At 39.9% G+C, this 19,569-nt stretch overlaps 1 protein-coding gene across 1 annotated transcript; it reads left to right on the plus strand.

Annotated features, from left to right (window-relative positions):
• The first annotated feature begins 4,881 nt into the window (after positions 1-4,881).
• Mmp3 (matrix metallopeptidase 3) lies at positions 4,882-13,150 on the plus strand. Its single transcript, XM_042682838.1, has 10 exons — positions 4,882-5,021; positions 5,781-6,025; positions 6,116-6,264; positions 6,378-6,503; positions 8,533-8,700; positions 8,836-8,971; positions 9,944-10,077; positions 10,423-10,582; positions 11,054-11,157; positions 12,823-13,150. Exons 1-10 carry the CDS (start codon positions 4,917-4,919, stop codon positions 12,921-12,923), a joined length of 1,428 nt encoding a protein of 475 aa, XP_042538772.1. The 5' UTR covers positions 4,882-4,916; the 3' UTR covers positions 12,924-13,150.
• The last annotated feature ends 6,419 nt before the right edge of the window (positions 13,151-19,569 follow it).

Here is a 19,569-nt window from a genome sequence, read left to right on the forward strand (position 1 = left end):
GGTCACATCTGGGCAGCACGAGGGCAGAAGGAAGGCAGAAGGCAGGAGGTCCTAAGGGGGCCCGCCAACGTGCTACTTACCAGACAAGCACAGTTATGTGGTATATTCAGGGTTCAGTTTTTTAAGAATGTGAACATTTAAGACATAAGCTATGTAAGAAAGGCTACATTTAGGCAGTAAGAATGTTATGAAAAGGTTGGAATTAGTCTACAGACTAATTTTATTTTGGTGTATTCTGGTTTTGATTGAACAGTACTGTACCTCCTCTATTCCTAAATTTCTGTGTGGACTTGAACAAACGTTTTAAATCTTTCTGAGCTTCAATCTCATCATCTGTGGAATGGGCATGTGAATATTTACTTTGAAATATAGACATAAAGGTAGATGGCCTGTGCAAGGTGTTGGGAGCATAGTAAATAATCCATCTGTTTTGGTCTTGTTTCTTATAGGATTTCTATGGATGTAGGTGTTGGTATGACCACACTACCCCCTTGGGGAACATTCAAAGTCATTCATTATCTAGAACTATATGAAATCATGGGAGTTCAGCATCCTGGTTCCCTTTCTTTCACCATATGGCTTAATAGAAAGTAGTCTGGCACACTGATGCCAACTCAGTTGGAAGGTTGTGCGTTAGCTCTGCCTTGGTAGATATATAGCCCTAATTTAGGGCTATTATTACAACTCAAGCTTTCATTCTATCATTTTTACACAGTGTAATCTACCCAAAGGATGTGCCAATGTTAGCAAAGTCATGACTCAAAAGAGGACAAAATTTTTTTGAGAAGATAAAGCCATACCTGAGACCATTGTCACAGATTTGTCAGGGTAATGAACATACATTACTTATTACAAGTACTGGACAGAAATAGGGAGAAGTATAATCACCATAATAATGCACATAAGAATTACAGAGTTTAAATAAAAATGTGTAGTCATTCAGCTAAGGGAACAACCCAGACTGTCATCTATTACAGAGGTGCAAGAGCCATGGAGTTAACAGACTTTTCCGAGGGAGATATTCAATCTATAAATTTACTGACAATTGCCAGATCATATCTAAAAAGGTATAGAACTTTAACCTACAACCTATAGCAAACTTCCCAGAGATCAGTCCCTAAGAATTCTAACTGCTGCAATGTCAGATTTTCAGGAAGTCAGATTATCAGGTGTGGTGGAATTCCAGGAATGTCAACAATAACTGTCACATACTGGACACATAGCTTTTCCACTGACTAGAAAACACTATGGCTAATTTTCTACTAGATTAGTATTGGTTATGGGAGAGCCAAAACAGATTGTGGCCCCAGAATTTCATACTCACATGTGACATCTCACTTAGTAAATGTCAGCAAAAGCCCTTCTCAAATATGCTGCTGGAACCAGCAGACTTGAGCCATCCTTGGGGGGGAAGCTGCAGAAGGACAAAATTTCTAACTCAATATGGACAATCCTAGAATGTATAAAAAATAAGGATAAGCATTGTCTCTACTCTGACAAATTCAAACTCTGAGATTCAAAATCATAATACTATGTCTCATAACTTCTCCCTTCTGCTTCCACTCTAATCTTCAGATGAGGAAAAGTGTTTCTATTAGATATATCAATTCCACAAAGGAATTTCGTTGTGATCTCTCCATACATGCACATAATTCACTTAATCAAATTCATCGCCTCTATTTTCCATTTTTATCCTCACCAGGTTTTTTCCCCACTTTAATAGGTTTCTTTGAAAAACTGTTTCTTAAATATCATTCTTTTTTATTTCACAATCACTTGAGATATATTGCCTTTTAAGTACCACTACAACAATAATTTGTTTCTCTGTTTTGCACAACTAGAATATTTATGCCAAAAGTATTACAAAATGTTCATCCCTTCATAATATCTGAGATGCCTGGAGCCACATAAAAGCTACTATCAATGCCAAGGAATTTTAATAATAAATTTTTAGCCTTTTTACCACTCGTGACAAGTGATCTTAGTCATTATGCTTTTTTTGTTGTTGTTGGTCACGGGGCCTGAACTCTGGGCCTGGGCACCATCCCTCAGCTCTTCAGCTCAAGGCTAGCGCTCTACTACTTGAGCCACAGCAATACTTCCTGCTTTTTCTGCTTACGTGGTGCTGAGGAATGGAACCCAGGGCCTCATGCATGCAAGGCAAGCTCTCTACTACCACTGAGCCACCTTCCCAGCCCCATTATGCTTTTTTAAAACAAGAAAAATAAACTTTTCATTTTCCATTGTTTTGAACATGTAATTCAGGGTTTTATTCTCTAGCTTGTCTTCTCTCCTCTTTTATGAATGTACCTGTTATGAGCATCATTCACATGCACTCTAGGCTGAATACCACCCTCCATGTACCTTATGCTGTTTCCACACCCCAACCAAACAGTATTACATTGGCCCAAATCCCCAGGTTATAGCCTAAATCCAAAAGAGTAAAGCTAGGTTGCTACCTCATCTCAATCTTTACCTTGGTTGTTTCAGAAACAGTAAGAGCTCATCCACCTTCTCTGTGAGACTCATAAGCATAGAAATCAGATTTTTATGACACCCAAATATGTATATAAATACCTTGGCTAATTTGCCAACAATCCATTTGAAGAGTATTGAAAAGCCCTGAATAATTACGAGTAATATCTCTAGTCTTCAGCTTATCATTTTGCTTAATTGTCATTCCCAGCATGCTCTGTCCTTTGGTAAACAAATGTTCAAAGACGCAAACAAATTTTAAAAAGCAAAATATTACCACCTGGTAATCAGGGAAGAATAAGGAAGTGAGCAGGAGCAGGTATAAAAAGTTCAACGAAATGTTGCTCATGTTACTGGTACACAGTAAAAGATCTTCCTTACAATCATTTATTATGCACCAGTAATGCGATTAACATCATACTTGTGAGCCAGGGAAATGAGAAGAGAGGAAAGGGGAGGGGAAGAGATAGAAGGGCAGGGAAAAGGAAAAAAAGAAAAGAAGAAACCAAAAGGGCATAAATAAAGATCTTAAGATGGCTTTTTTCCCCTACTTCAAATCATGTACCAATCTGAATTTTAGAGTATGGTAAAGAAGTTGAAGAAAAGTAAAAAAGAAAAGTCTATAAGATAAAAACAGAATTTCAGTCCAATGAGCAATGTCATTCATTTGAATTCTACCAGTATTTCGAAAATAGCTGTTGATTATAAAATTAAAACTAACCCCCCCAAGAGCTATATATCCCTCTCTTCAGAGATCTTTTCATTTTTTTGCCATCCAGAAAGGGCTAGCTAGGTCAAGTACAAATCAGGTATTGTGGACATTTCAAATAAAAAATGCAAAAACTAAAAATTTCCTTCCAATATTCCATTAGGTAGTATGTCCTGTATTTACAGAGTTTAATAGCATACACTATAGACTATAATTATGCATGAACAACTTTTCACTCCCATCTTGTTATATTCAATTTTAATATAGATTCTTCACAAAAACTTGGTTTTTTTTTAATTGTGAAAATACCATACAGAGGGGTTACAATTACATGGGCAAGATAATGAGTACATTTCTTATCAAGCATTGTTACCTCCTCCTTTGTTTCCCCTTCCCATCCCTTCCCATCTGCACCCCCCCTTCTCCCCCATTACTGCCCCCCTCCGCCAAAGTTGTAAAGTTCGTTTTTCAATATAACATCTTATACATCTCATTGTTGCAATGGGTCCACCTGCATCCCTATTTAAATGATTTGTTTTTTCCCTTCCCCTCCACAAATTATACCAACATCAAATACAGTGAAAACAGGGGTTATACCATGGGGGAAGGACATACAAAGCAACAAAAAAAATTATCTTATAAATATGTTAGAAACAATCACAAGAAAGAAAAAACATTTGAGTCTTTATCTTGGGGTTCATTTCACCTAACATCAACTTATCTGACTGTTTCTGCTTGTCTCAGACATATACTAGTAATTGCAAATAAGGGAAACCATGGGACCTATGTTTCTTTGGGCCTGGCTTACTTCACTTAATAGAATTTTTTCTGAGTCTTTCTGTTTCCTAAAAATAGGGCAATGTCATTCTTTCTGATGGAGGCATAGAATTCCATTGTGTATATATACCACATTTTCTTGATCCATTCATCTACTGAGGGTCATCTGGATTGGTTCCATATCTTAGCTATGGTAAATAATGCTGCAATAAATACAGTTGTGTTGGTAGCTTTCGTGTGGTCTTGTTTGTGATGATTTGGGTAAATGCCCAAAAGTGGGATTGCTGGGTCATAGGGGAGCTCTAAGTGGAGTCTTTTGAGGAACCTCCATATTACTTTCCAAAGTGGCTGAACAAGTTTACACTCCCACCAACAATGCAGTAAAATTCCCTTCTGTCCACATCCCCTCCAGCATCTGTTGTTATTAGAATTCTTGATTATAGCCACTGATTTGCATTTCTTTTATGGCTAGGGTGGTTGAGCATTTCTTCATGTGTCTATTGGCCATCCTTCTTTCCTCTTCAGAGAAGTTTCTCTTTAAGTCTTTAAAATTTCTGCATAATTCTGCTGTTCCACCAAATCAGTCCATTTCTCTTCCCAAATACACATACATGAATTTCCCAGTGAATTCCACTCAATTTTTCCAGCATCAAAAAAATACGCTCCTGTTTTCTCTCTTTTGCCAAGACAGGAAACATTTCCTGGAGATTAATCACTATTTTGTCTTGCAAAATTGGGAAGGTTGAGAGGAGTTAGTAGATTATATCATCTTTGAATTTGGAATTTCTGGAAAGGGTTCTCCACCATTTGGATGAGGGCAATGATGAGTCAGCTTGTCAGTGATCCAAACAAACATTATCTCTCTATAAAAGTTGGACTCCAGAATGTAGACCTTGAAGGAAGTAGGCAGAGAACAGGCATTAAGGCAACAGAGACCTGAGGCAAGCCAGTGGAAATGAAGAATCTTCCAGTCCTGCTGTTGCTGTGTGTGGGAGTTTGCTCTGGGTACCCATTAGATGGACCTGCAAGGGGTGAGGAAGGAAGCATGGACCTTGTTCAGGTAATGAAGGGATGAAGCCATCACTCCTGGGCAGGGCCCACTGGGAAACATCTCTGCCTACCATAAATCATACTGACTTATAATATGGGAATGGCTTCAGAGTAGTGAGTTATAAAATATCAGGTACGGAAATGGTTTTAATAGCCTATTCCCCAAGCTCCTCATTTTATGTAGGGAGAAACAAAGGTCATAAATATATGAGGAGGTTTTTCTTCCAAAATCACTCAGCATCACAGGAATAGCAGCATTGGGTAAAGCACAAGAATAACAAATAAAGAGTTTATGGATGTCTTTCTTTGGAACTTCTTTGGTTACTTTACCCCAATGTAGCATTTATAGTTCTGATGTTATGCTTATAAAAAGGAATTTATCCAACTTCTTTTTTGTAAGCCAGATCCTTGTGAGAAGTAGAAAGTGGAAAATTGAAGAAATTTGTCTAAGATGTACAATAATATGCTCATAGAGGTTTATTGGTTTATTTTGTTTTCCACTCATAAAGACACTGGATATTTGTCTCAATTTCCCACTTCTTTCATTGCTTTAGTAGCAAATTCAAACTAAGTACAAGGGCCTGTAGTTATAAAGATAAAGCAAAGGCAAGAAAATCTGTCACTGAGAAATTAAATGAAATGGCATTTATTATTTCAGAAAACTAGAGAAATACTTTGAAAAGTGAGCAAATGTAGAAAAGTTCTATAAGTAGTTATGGCTAAAGATTATTTTTAAAATGACCTAAAAGCTATACTTTTTTTTTATTAGCATTACCTAGAAAACTACTACAACCTTGAAAAAGATGTCAAACAATTTATTAAAAGAAAGGACAGTAGTCCCGTTGTTAAAAAAATCCAAGAAATGCAGAAGTTCCTGGGGCTGGAGGTGACAGGGAAGCTGGACTCCGACACGATGAGGATGATGGGCAGGCCCAGGTGTGGCGTTCCTGACGTTGGTCACTTCACCACCTTTCCTGGCACACCAAAGTGGCAGAAAAATCACCTCACCTACAGGTAATGGGTCCAAGGTTTTCACAGAACACTGTAACTTCATCGTCTGTGTCACAGGAACCAATGCCACCTTTCTCGATTTTTCTCATCCAGGATTGTGAATTACACGCCAGATTTGCCAAGACAAGTGGTGGATTCTGCCATTGAGAAAGCTCTGAGAGTCTGGGCGGAGGTGACTCCACTCACATTCTCCAGGATGTATGCGGGAGAGGCTGACATCATGATATCCTTCGCCGTTAGAGGTAAAGAAGCAAAGCAAAAAACAACTCTCCTAAAGGAAATTCCACATTTATATGAAAATGGGTCAAAAGAGATCCTAATTCCCTATCTTTCTGGTGATTTTTCTTCTTATTAGAACATGGGGACTTCAGCCCTTTTGATGGACCTGGAATGGTTTTGGCTCATGCCTATGCCCCTGGGCCAGGCATTAATGGAGATGCTCACTTTGATGATGATGAGAGATGGACAGATGATACAAGAGGTTGGTGTGGTACAGCTCAGAGACCGACGTAGTGTCAATTTCCTTTTACATTTAGAAAACTCCTACTAACTCAGCACACTGAAGAAATTATATGTTTCTGTTTTCTAATGGATCAGGAATCTATAGACAAGGTTTTTATGTTAAATATTACTGGATGCACTTTCTTTTTTTAAATAAGTTTTTTTATTGTGAAAATACTGTACAGAAAAAAAAAAGGAAATACTGTACAGAGGGGTTACAATCACATGAGCAAGGTAATGAGAACATTTCTTATCAAACATTGTTGCCTCCTCCTTTGTTTTTCCCCTACCATCCCATCCCTCTCATCTCCACAACTACATTTCACCCCCCACCCCTCACCCCCCTCCCGGCCTAAATTGTAAAGTTTGTTTTTCAACATAGCATCTTGTACATCTCATTGTTGTAATGGGTCCACCTGTATCCCTATTTAAACAATTTGTTTTTCCCTTCTGCTCCCCAAATTATACCAACATCAAGTACAGTGAAAACAGGGGTTATACCATGGGGGATGGATGCTCTTTCTAATGCTTAAAATAGTTTATTCCCTGTTCTGCTAATACCCAATGTTAGAAACATCATTAAATTATTTCTTTAACAATTTTGGACCTTGTGTGATCTAAGGGCCACTATTAGGTAAAAAAAAAAAAACAAGGTCTCATTATCACAAATTGCAGATATCCAAAGGATGATGGTATTGCAATACATTTTTACTAAAATACATCCCAGGTATTGTTTATGTAATTGCTACTTATACTTTAAAACAGAAATCAGAATTAAATTCCAAAAACTGGGGCTCTCTTGGTTTTTTTTCTTTTATTCTGGCTAAGCTAACATTTTTGTGACTTCAAGGTTATGAAGAATTTTTAGGGATTTCTGAAGGAAAGAAACTAACCTCTGAGTACAATGAACTAACTGTTAGATAGAAGAGTGTTTCTTTTTTTCAGTTCATAACTTTAGGAATAGTTGCCAAAGTTTTCAAGAAGTTGGCTGAAATGAACAGTACTTCTTATGAGATTTGATTGGGATTTGCAATGAAGATACACAGAATATGTAGAAAACAAATGGGAGTTTCATGCTGGATGAAGTTTGTTCCTTTCTGCAAAGGAACTTTCCCATAAAGACTCTTAGGGTCACAAGATACACAAGTAATACTTGCAAAAGTAGATTTGCTTTGTCAGCCGTAATTACCGAATGCCTTCCAATTTTAGAAAAGTATCTGAATACTACTAGTGCTTGTATGTCAAAGCCTCTTTTATGACAAAGGTAGTCAGGATTGGGCATGTTGGGTTCTAAAGCAATCTTGCAAGTCCCATGACATCTATTGCTGTTCATCTTTTTTGACTCAGTGTATGCATTAATGATGAGGAGGCTGAAATCATGCAGGCTATATTCCAGAGAAAGTAGCAGGATCTTGGCTGCTTAAAGGTTTCAGATTACAAACATTTCAACAGAAATCAGCAGGATTCTGTAGTTTAAGGATTTCAGATTTGTTTGAGATTGCCACTGAGAATAATAATATACTAGAATATTGTTTATCTTTTCACTGACAATAGAAGAGAAATATTTTTGATATTCTACCTAAGTAAGTTCAAAAAGTATACCTGGTTTTCCTGCACCGTCCACCTTTACAAAAGGTTGGAATAAGAGTTCAGTCATATGCTGCTCTGTATGTGTGGGGGTAGTTAAAGCTTACACTGGTGTTACTCTGGAAACATGATTGAAGCCTGCTTCAGCCTTCTGGTTTTCCTGCAGTTAAGAGGCACTTGGGGAGAGAGGGCCAGTTGAATATGACTGGGTACTTTCAAAGATGGATTGCAAGTATGAGTCTTAAAATACACTTGGCTTTCCGTTATGCAATCGGCCAAAATTGCTCAAGGAAAAAACAAACACAGTGGGAGGGGAAAGGTCCTATGTGGTTCCAGGAAGTGCATAAATACAATGTAGAACCGACCTGTGCAATGTACATTTATTTAAAGAATAAGAAACTATTATTTATGATTTTTTTCAGTAGGGACCAATTTATTCCTGGTTGCTGCTCATGAACTTGGCCACTCTCTGGGCCTCTTTCACTCGGCAAACAGTGAAGCTCTGATGTTTCCTGTCTACAAGTCCTTTACTGACCTGGCCACTTTCCGCCTTTCTCAGGATGACGTGAATGGCATCCAGTCTCTCTATGGTAGGTGATGCTGGGGAAAAAAGAGGCATCAGAGCTGTCAAAGATGTTGCATAAAGTCTTAGTGATTGAGCTCATGACACCTTGAGAATGTCTGGCATTCTCCTAATGCACGCCTCCTCTACCTGCTCCCTTTAGGGCCTTCCCTTTCCTCTCCAGAGGCCCCCCGGGTACCCAGCCCTCCGGAACCTGCCACACCAGCCAAGTGCGATCCTGCTCTGTCCTTTGATGCGGTCTGCACCCTGAGGGGAGAAATCTTGTTTTTTAAAGACAGGTCAGACTAGAAAATCTTATTTCTCTTTCCATTCTTTTGGTGTAAAACGTTAGAAAGGACATTAAATAGCAACTCATTTAGATCTGGTGCTACCCTTTCCATATTTTCATGAACCTATCATGACCTTTATGGGAGGGGGTCAAACCTGAGGTTTGAAATTGGGGTCTTGTGAGGTAGGCTGGTGATTTGCCACTTGAACCACTTTTCAGATAAGGTTGTGCATTGTTACCTGGTCTAGGCTAATTTGAACCAACATCCTCCTATTTACACTTCCTAAATAGCTGGGGTTATAGTCAGGAGCCACCAGCCACCATGCCCAGCCTGTCAAATTCATTTCAGAAGCCTCAGGATAATTTGACTCTTGTCTTTGAATTGTTTATCCCAAATGTCCTTAGTCACAGTTACTTGTCAAAAAGATACAAGTAGAACTTTAGAATCAGAACTTTACTTCCTTTCAAAATGAGACCAGAATCTATACGACATTTAATCATTTGATTTACTTGCTGTTGCATAAACATACATGTGATTAAAAAAAAAAACCTCAAACTACATAGAGGAGTTAAGCTTTGGTTCCCCACCAAATTTCCATATTTACGCACGGAGAAGACATATCTGTGTCCTTCTAGGATTTGTATACAAAGTGTATGTATACAGATTGCATGTGTATGCATGTGTGTGTGCATACATACACAGCACACACACACACACACACCGTCCACCTTTACAAAAGGTTGGAATAATAATTCAGTCATATGCTGTTCTGTATGTGTGTGGGTAGTTAAAGCTTACACTGGTGTTACTCTGGAAACAGGATTGAAGCCTGCTTCAGCCTTCTGAAAATAAATGGAAAGGTGATATCCTTATGACAGCATACCTGCTTTCTGTCTGTAACAATGTCAAGAAAATAAGAGGTCAGGAGAGCACGGATGAAGCGGGTCTTTCAATCTGCATTTCTTTTGACATATATTTCAGGCATTTTTGGCGCCAGTCTCTCAGAACCATTGAGCCTGGATTTTACTTGATCTCTTCATTTTGGCCATCCCTTCCTTCAAGCATAGATGCTGCCTATGAAGTTGCTAGCAGAGACACTGTCTTCATTTTTAAAGGTAAATTGTCCTACCAAAAAAACCCTTCACAAAGAAAAGAAAGTAAGACTTTAATTTCTCAGCTATATCCAATTTTGACTACTAAGATCCTCAGTCCAAAATAATGAGGAAGGAAATAGGTACTGCTTCACTTATATTTTACAAATGGAAAAACAAACAGAATAAGATGCTCAGAGTTGTAAATTCCCTCATTTGAGCTTTCAATCTGCATGTTTTGTGTTCAATATCCACTAAGGAACGTGTGTCTAAATCTGAAGCTCCAGGAAAATCGAAGGTTCTACAATGTACATCTAAAACTAAACTGCCTAGGTGTGGTAATTTCAAAATGACTTTGTTTTGAAACAGGCCGTCAGTTCTGGGCCATCCGAGGGCACGAGGCACAGGCTGGCTACCCAAGAAGCATCCACACGCTGGGGTTCCCAGCGACTGTGGAGAAAATTGACGCAGCCATTTCTGACAAGGAGAAGAAGAAAACTTACTTCTTTGTGGAGGACAAATACTGGCGGTAATGGCAATACATCTAATGATGCAAATCAGCTCCTTTCTCTAGGAGCATTCTCCACTCTCTCTTTTTCCCAGCGTCCCTCTCAGTAGAAGGGAGGGCTGAGCTCTAGACAGCTGTGGGGAGTGCTTGCGTCCATGTAGTAACAGGTATTTCTTAAGTGCACCTGAGAGAATCTATGTCAACAGATGAGCATTTCCTGTGCTCTGCTCCCCGACTTACTGAAGCCCCTTTTTCTCTCTTCCACCCACTCAAATCCTGGCTGTTCCCCACGCCTGGCTTCAGTCTCACCACCTCCATGGGGTCTTCCTTTCTGAACTCCAAACCTAACTGCCTTTTCTTACCCTGCACGGAAAATAACTTGGAGGATCCAGGCGCTCATTTTCATCCTAGTGTCTACAAGTTGTGCTATTTTCTCACGGCACATGACTTCGTTTAAGTTCATCCATAGGTTACTTCTTTTACTCTGTGCAGATTTGATGAGAAGAGACAGTCCATGGAGCCAGGCTTTCCCAAGAAGATAGCCGAGCACTTCCCAGGGGTCGACTCTAAGGTGGATGCTGTCTTTGAACAATTTGGTAAGGGGATATTTGGTCTGTTGGCACTTGTTCACTTAACATACTCCATGGTATGAGAAGGAAGAGAATTGAGTAACTGTTAATAACAGGGTTTTTAATTATAAAATCAAAATTTCAATTCATTACTTTTGAATCAGTTATACAACTACTTCAAATGAATTGTCATGGAACACAAGGATAAATAGCACAAATCTCTCTTTTATGCACGCATATAAAGCCAAAATGTTCAGCTGCCACTCTCTCATACCTTGAGCCACCACCTTTCTTAATCTGGTATGGAAATCCCATCGGGGAAGTAGCTGGGCCTGCTCCTCACTCTCTGATCCTCTCTTCCATTCCATCCCATTCTGAACCCCCAAATTTGTGATTGACCATATCAGTTCATGGCAAGTAATTGACTATTCTTGCAGCCAAAGTTAAGAGAAAAATAAGAGGAAGAGGTTTTTCTTTTAATGAAAAATAAGTGCTAGCTTCCTGAGTAGCCCATGCTCATCTAGTATGTAAGATATTTAAAATGCAAAGATGCTATACTAATTTGACAGCTTTTCTACTGATTCTCATTTACTACCAACCATTCCTCATCTTGTCCAGGTCTCCCATTTTATTGGCTTGGTAAGAGTTTGTTGAGATTTTTTTTAATCCCTAACTTGGAATTAATCAATTGCCATGAACTTAATGTTTATGAAAGCTCCATTGCTCCGTATCTGGATTACCAATCATTCCATTCTCTCACTTTCTTCTTTAAAAGGAGAAAATGTCAATCTGTAACATGAAGCTTGTTAAGAATAAGGGGGAGGCCGGGTGTCAGTAGCTCATACCTGTAATCCTAGCTACTCAGGGGGCTGAGATCTGAGGATCGTGGTTCAAAGCCAGCCAGCCCAGGCAGGAAAGTCGAGAGACTCTTATCTCCAATAAACCACTCAGAAAACTGGAAGTGGTGCTGTGGCTCAAGTGGTAGAGTGTTCACCTTGAGCTGAAGAGCTGAGGGCTAACGCCCAGACCCAGAGTTCAAGCCCCATGACCGACCAAAAAAAAAAAGAATGGGGGGGAAGGGGGACTAGAGCTATGGAGTATGATCGTTTTAATCAATAAAAATTACTTTCTTGCCAGAAAAAAAAATAAAAGTGAGTGGGAGCTGATGCTCTTTATTGAACGGTAACCTGGCAATGCAGGGGAGCTGATGCTCTTTATTGAACGGTAACCTGGCAAGACGGGAGAGGACCCTCGGGTGTTCTTAAGAGCCTGGTTCCTTCTGTGGGGCCAGAAATACCCCTTAGGCTATTACACAGAAGATCCGCAGGAAGAACTTTGTGTTAGACAGAACTGGACAGTGCTTCAGTGCTTCCTTCCTCCCTCCATCCCTCCCTTCCTTCCTTCCTTCCTTCCGCCTGTCCTTCCTTCCTCCTACCCCTCCCCACTTCCTTCCTTGTTGAGTAAACACACAAACATCTGAGTCCCTTGTTCATTGATGAAATGGAGTTGGATAGTATTGATGGTAACTCATCAATACATTTTTTTAAATCTTGTAAAATGCTGAACATCGTGTTGGCACTGAGCAAAACTCTATAAACACTTCCTACTTTCAGTGATCTCTTATTCTGAATTTGTAAGCTGCCAAATTTCTTCTTTTAGAAAAAGTTCTGTTTCTTGTCCCTATATTTGCAGGCTTTTACTATTTCTTCAGTGGATCTTCACAGTTGGAGTTTGACCCAAATGCAAAGAAGGTGACTCATATTTTGAAGAGTAACAGCTGGTTCCATTGTTAGGAGAGATGTATAGAAGGTAAAATGCGAGCATTTTAAATGAAGATAATGCTTCTTCGTGAGGTGGTTTGTGTTCTCTGGTGCCAGCTGCAGCAGATCTTCGTGGGTCTTGTCTGTCACATCACAATATTACAAAGCATTCCCGAGCACTGCTGCTTAGCCTGCACTTCATCATACAGAGCCTCCTATGTGAAGAGCTTGTGGGGAGCAACAGATGCATGATTGTATGGATACAGACTTGTTATTTAATAAAGATGATTTATTGCTTATTTCACTTTAGTGTTTTGTTGGCTTATATGTTTCAAGACCAAGTTACTGGCAAGAGGTAGCTCTGCCTGTTGGCTACATGGTAGTCAGAGCCATAGACAGCCTGAGATGCATGGCCACTGGAGGTGACGTGTGAAAAATCATACTAATCCTTCTTCTTTCCTTGGACTTACGTATTCCCCCGGTGGAACTCATCTCTGCCTGAGCAAGCAGCTCTCCTCACATCTACTCTATTCATATGTGAGATCTCCTCACATCTACCCTCTATAACTTCCTGCTGTACTCCTTTTGAATCTGTCTGTATCTGGAGAGAAATGTCCATTGGAAAATGGCAATTATAAAACAGGGTTACCATCCCTAAGTGGTGTCTCTAGCACAATGCCTAGTACCCGGTAAGAGCTCATTTACTTTATAAATTTATCCATTCACTTGAGAATAATTTATTCCTCATACCCCACAGACACCACTTCTGAATGGTCAGATCCTATCACCCTGCAAAGGAGAGTTACCAGGGTAAGAACTCACACATGAGGGTCTTCTGTGTCCACACGAATTATAACAACTATAACAAGCCAGACAGTACAGATGCGACTCTTTCACCCTCAAAAATGTGTCTTGGTGTGGAAATAATTTCTTGGCTCTGCCTGACCACTTGCTAAGTAGTGGGATTATACAGGAGCACTTCTCTGGGGACTGTAGGTTGCGTATCTACCTCCAGCACTAGGGGGTGTCACAAAGCTCAATTTTGAGTGTGAGTGGAAGAGTGTAGTTAAAATGCCTTGGTTAGGCAGAAGAAAATTCAAACTGTGCATACAGAGGAAATGGCAGTTTTGAATTACTTAAAAGTACAGGACCAAGGCAGGTTTTAGGTTCAGTGTGAAAATTCTGGTTCCTTCACTCTGCTACTACCTTGATTTTGTTCTCTATACAATCATCTCCCACCAGGCTTTCCTCATAGCAGCAAAATCCCTAAGTAGTTCCAGGCATCAACCAGCCAGGCAACCCCAGCCACCCATGAGAAGACAGCTCTGAGGCTCTTGTCTGTACCTTCTCTAACTAAGCATGTCATCACTGAGTCCCACCATCAGGCTGCAGAGGATTTCCCCTGTTAGGGAATGGAATAGAGGACAAGACACTGCAGCAGCAATCTGTCTAGCCACCACGAAGAGAAATTGGGGGTGGAGTGAGAAAGCAGTAGTGAGAAAGTTGGACTGAGGAGGAAGCACAATCATTTTCCTTGTGCTGGAAGACCTGATTCATAGTTCTTATACTTGGTTTTGCTTGATTGGACAAAAGGAACTAAACCATTTTTATTTAGTGAACAACTGTTTTGTATTAGAAACTGGACTACAGTCTGATATAGACTGTTCATTTACCCACATAATAGGAGTTGGGCTGGTGGTTTGCCTCAGTGTTGTACAAGTAGGAGTTTGGAGGGATCAGTAGCTTTGCTGTGGTGACACAGAAAATAGCCAGGTTCTAATTTTATATCATCCTGGTCTCAAAGATCTTGTTCTTATGTCTAGAGGAACACACAGTAAGTCAGCCTGGGTGGTCTTATCTGGTTTAGTTTTTACTCCATTCTGCAGTACAGGCCCTGCTACATCCTACATGGTCTCTATGCTGGATCTTCCTCAGTCCTGTAGCTTAAAATTCCTACAGCCCAAGGGCCAGTGTTCTAAATCACTGGTTTATGTAGAAGGAGATTATTGGTTAGCATTACTTAAAAATACAGGATCCAGGTAGGTTTTCATAATGAATGTAATAAATAGTGGGGAATCTTAAACCTGCTACTATTTCTGTCTGTAAATCTCCCCTGAGCTTTCTTGTTCCAGAAGTCATGTCTGTGTGTGAGAGACAGAGGGTGCCTGTGTTCATATGCTGTGAACATGTATGTCTGTGTGGGTGTATATATGAAACCAAGGGTGATGCGGGGAGGGGGGGATGTCTGTGTGGGGGAGATGTATTCACACATGTGTGAGTGTGGGTGTGGGTCTATGTGCATGCACACATGTGTATCAAAGTATATGCATGTGAATGTGTGTATGTGTGTGTGTGTTGCCCAGCCATTGGTCAGGGTTTGACTGACACCAACAGAAGCCACCTACCTGAGCCCAGGCTTGAGGACATGTCAAGCCAGAACCAGCCTGGTGGTGACGTGATGCTGACTCCCTGAATAATGTTTAATAGGTAATCAGCTCCTCTTGCCTTGGGCAGGTCTGGCCCTAGGTACATGATGTGCTTGCAGTTACAGGAAGAAATCCAGCGCATGAAGCTGGGAAGGGGGGGAAAGCAGAAGCCAGGATCCTTTTGTGGGCTGGTTAGTGGATGGGACATAGATGAGAAAATAAGAGATGAAGGGTTTTTTATATAATATGCTGTTTTACGATCAGTCTGTTGTAGTGACCTCTGTATATTTATTTTGTCTGTTTCTAAGATGTTTGAAAAGCATATGAGAACTTGACTTATTCAGTTCTTTGATTTATTAGATTAATGGGAGTTACTTAAGAACTTATGTATGTTCCATTTGTTAGATTTACGTCTGTATAGTAAATTTGAATTACCTGAAGAAAGAGTTATGTTAATGTAAACATAGTTTGAAGTACTCATGAAAATGTTGTTTGTGAATGAAATAGCATTGAGTGAGAAAAGACTTCACATTTTAACTATACTGATCAATTAATAATTGAAGAGGTAGCAAAAGAGATACTTGCTTTTTTTTTTCAAGCACTACACAGAAAAACAAAATTAGAAAGTCAAACTTGAAGAGTAAAGTGTGGCTCAAGAGGTAGAGTGCTTACCTAGTACTGAGTTCAAACTAGTACTGAAACAAAAAAATGATCTTAAATTTAAAGTGTATGTTTAAGGAAATTATAATACAACTAAAGCTCAATAAGTAATCAAAAAGCAAATTCCTTGTCCATTAACAAATCCAACTAAAAGGCTGACATGTTTTATTAATCCTACCTTAACACAGAAGATAAATACTTTTTATGAACCTTCTTATTTAATTCTAGCCTATGAAGTGGATATTACTAACCTCATTCTATAAAAATTGCTAGTGTTCAGTGAGATCATACAATGTCACCATGTACATCTGGAGAGACAGAGCCAGAGATCTAATTCATCTGACTTAACCCCAGGCGTATCTTTCATCCACTCAGCGGCCTCTCTACTTTTGAGTTGACATCAACCTAGAAATGTGATTAACAACGAAAGGGTAGAGAAAGGAGAGATTGCTTGTGCTAAGAATAACTGAACTGGAAAAGAGATAGAAGAGGAGGTTAGCTCTTTGCAGCAAGCTGACAAAAAGAGTAGGTTGAGAGTGATTTAGAATAGATTATATACCATCCAACTGTTCCTACTGTTTCTTTTTTTTTTTTTTTGGGTCCGGTCATGGGGCTGAACTCTGGGCCTGGGCGCTGTCCCTCAGCTCTTCAGTTCAAGGCTAGCGCTCTACCACTTGAGCCACAGTGCCATTTCCGGCTTATTTCTTTTTGTTTATGTGGTGCTGAGGAATTGAACCCAGGGCCTCATGCTTGCAAGACAAGCACTCTACCACTGAGCCACCTTCCCAGCCCTCCTCCTGTTTCTTGCAAGTGAACTTCAATCATATCATGTTATCTTTTGACTTAAGAGAGGATAAAATGGTCCTGTAACTGCTCATATTCAAATTATATCCTTGTGGATGAGAGTCATAACCACAAGACCACAGTCCTCAGAAACTTGGTCAAAATTATGCTCAGCTGAGGAAGGACAAAGACACTGATATCTTTTCTTGTGTGCCAGTTGTCAAGGTTGAACTAAGGATTGTGTGCTGTACCTAAAGTTTTGTTTCATTTTGCTTTGTGGGTTTTTTTTTTCCACCTAAAGCTGGCATGCTACCACTTGAGGCACAGCCTCAATTCTAGCATAATTGGAGATAAGAGTCTCACAAACTTTCCTACCCAGGCTGGCTTCAAACCACAATCCTCAGATCTCAGCCTCCTGAGTAGCTAGAGTTACAGGTGTCAGGCCCCTGTACCTGGCTACTTTCTACCCTTTTGAAGCTCCCAATTTAGGAATGATGTTGCTGATATGGAGATAAACATAAAGGGCAGAGAATAGACAATAAATATAGCAAATAAATACACTGTATCATACATTTGATGGAGGAGATAAGCATTATGGAAAAGAGGAAAAGTAGAATGAGATAAGAGGATTACAACTACAGGTGAATATGGGGGGTGCAATATTGAATAGTGTTATGGAAGTGAGTTTCACTAAGAAGAAAATGTCTGAACAAGGACTAGAGAAGGTGAGAGAGCTTGCCAACCATACTATGGGAACAGTCTTTCAGGCAGAGAAAACATCTAGAGTAATAACTCAAAGGTACACAGTGCCTGGGCTGTTCAAGGAACAATGGACTTTTGTTAAATGAATGAATGAATGAGCTAGAGGAGAAAGTAAGGCTTATCCTAACGGTGGAGAAGCAAACATTAGAAGACAATAATTATAATACCTAGTGATTCAGCTTACAAAGTCCTTATTCGTTTTACAAAGTCAGCTGAATGACATCATGAATAACTGGGCTAGGCAGTATGATTTCCTTTTTGCAGATAACATTCAAGGTTCCAGATAACATCCACTCAGTGATTGTATCCACATTCTACCTACAATGTTTTAAATAAATAACCTGATCCCAGTGTCTAGTGCCTGAGTCATTTTCTCTCTATCAGGAACCAAATTTTCTATACCCAAGATTGTGCATGTCTGCATAGAGGTCAGAGACACCTCTATTCATGAATCGGCTCTATGCCTTACGTTCTGGGATAGGGGAACTCATAGTTGATGGGTTATTCCCCGCTGGAGGATAACCCTGAATGTCAATATCTGACAACCATTAAATGTCTAACACACCTTGTTTAGCCATAAAGCTACCTCATGGCCACAGATGGGAAGAATATAGAGTAGAGAATAATTTATTTTCCCCATGTGTCACTCCAAAAACAAAATAGTATTGTGTATTTAGATTTCAGAATAAAGACTACTTCAAGACTTGTAGGACCAAAATAGGTGAGAAAAAAAATCTGAAACTCAAATGGATTAATAAAACTGAAGAGGCCGCATTCCCAAGCATAGAACTTAAGAAACAAGATTAAAATAAAAAATACAAGATTAAGATAAAATATACAAATCTAAGCATGGTCAAGATTTGATTGGATCTGGATCCCTAGCTTTCTGCTCTAGATTTTTATGGGTTTTTTTTTTCCTCTTAGTTTTTTTACTGTCAGATAACCACATACAAGCCCTAGCCCAGAGGTTACATACATATATCAGAAATTCTGCTATGAATACTTAAATAAAAATTTCAGGATTCAGAACCACTCGAACCTGAGGCTGTTTATGTTCTCAAAACTTAATTTTAAAATCCTTAATTATTTCAGGAAGAAATTTAATAAGAAGCTATTTTAAGCAACAAGTTTCCAATCCACGTCAGCAGCCCTGCAACATAAGGAAACATTCTGGTGTTCAGGGCGATGGCTGCAAGACTGACCCCAAGACCAGGGTGGGTGCGATGTGGGAGGGGTCTGGGCCCCAGCTTGCCCCGGAAAACCCTACTCAGCTAGCATGCAAACTGCTGGTTTGGTTTTGTTTTTTTGTAAACTACAGTAGTTTACAAAAGTTTGAAAATGCTGAATGTGTGGACATTTATGAGCCACTTCTCCATGAAAATTTATGAGTTCTTGCCCAATCCTTAGTGGTCACATGCCTTTCTTGTGACTTTGCTTAGTGACCCTTGTTTCCCAAGCCCCAGAGGAGCTAGAAGGGGAAGGGGGCTGCCTCTTCTACTCCTTCCAGAGCCCCTGGTCATCAAGTGTGTGACTCCCAGTCAACGGAGACCCTCTCTTTTCCTGCCCCTGTGTGGGGTCACTCAGCGCTGTGTTCACTTCCCATCCCATCCCCCCATCCGATGCCCATGAGAAGAAGATTCATTTTCCTGAGAGTCTCTTCCAATTCCTCTTGTTCTCTGGAATTCCATATTACTCCACACTGATGAGGAAGTTGTGGTGATTATAGAGAGGAAGCAGGTGCTTTCAAATCAATCCAAGACATACATTGAAGCACTCTTTATGAATAAGAGATTCTTCTCGGCATGGTGAGGAAAACAGAAATCCACAGGTGAGAAAAGTCCTGAGAAAGCAAAGAGGATCAGTGGTGAACAGTGAAAAGGAAGGGAGGTGGAGGAAGGCCAGTGCTTTCAAACTCTACATCTCACGTAACTATTGTCAAGGAGGGAGGTTGGGGAAGGAGCCGAGAAGTTATGGAGATAGACCAAGAGTGGTAGGGATAACACAAATGGTACCCAAGACAGTTTGATGTGGAACATGACTGCATCTTT

This window comes from Dipodomys spectabilis, unplaced genomic scaffold (genome assembly GCF_019054845.1).
Source record: "Dipodomys spectabilis isolate Male_0828 unplaced genomic scaffold, ASM1905484v1 ptg000076l, whole genome shotgun sequence".
Taxonomy (NCBI): domain Eukaryota; kingdom Metazoa; phylum Chordata; class Mammalia; order Rodentia; family Heteromyidae; genus Dipodomys; species Dipodomys spectabilis.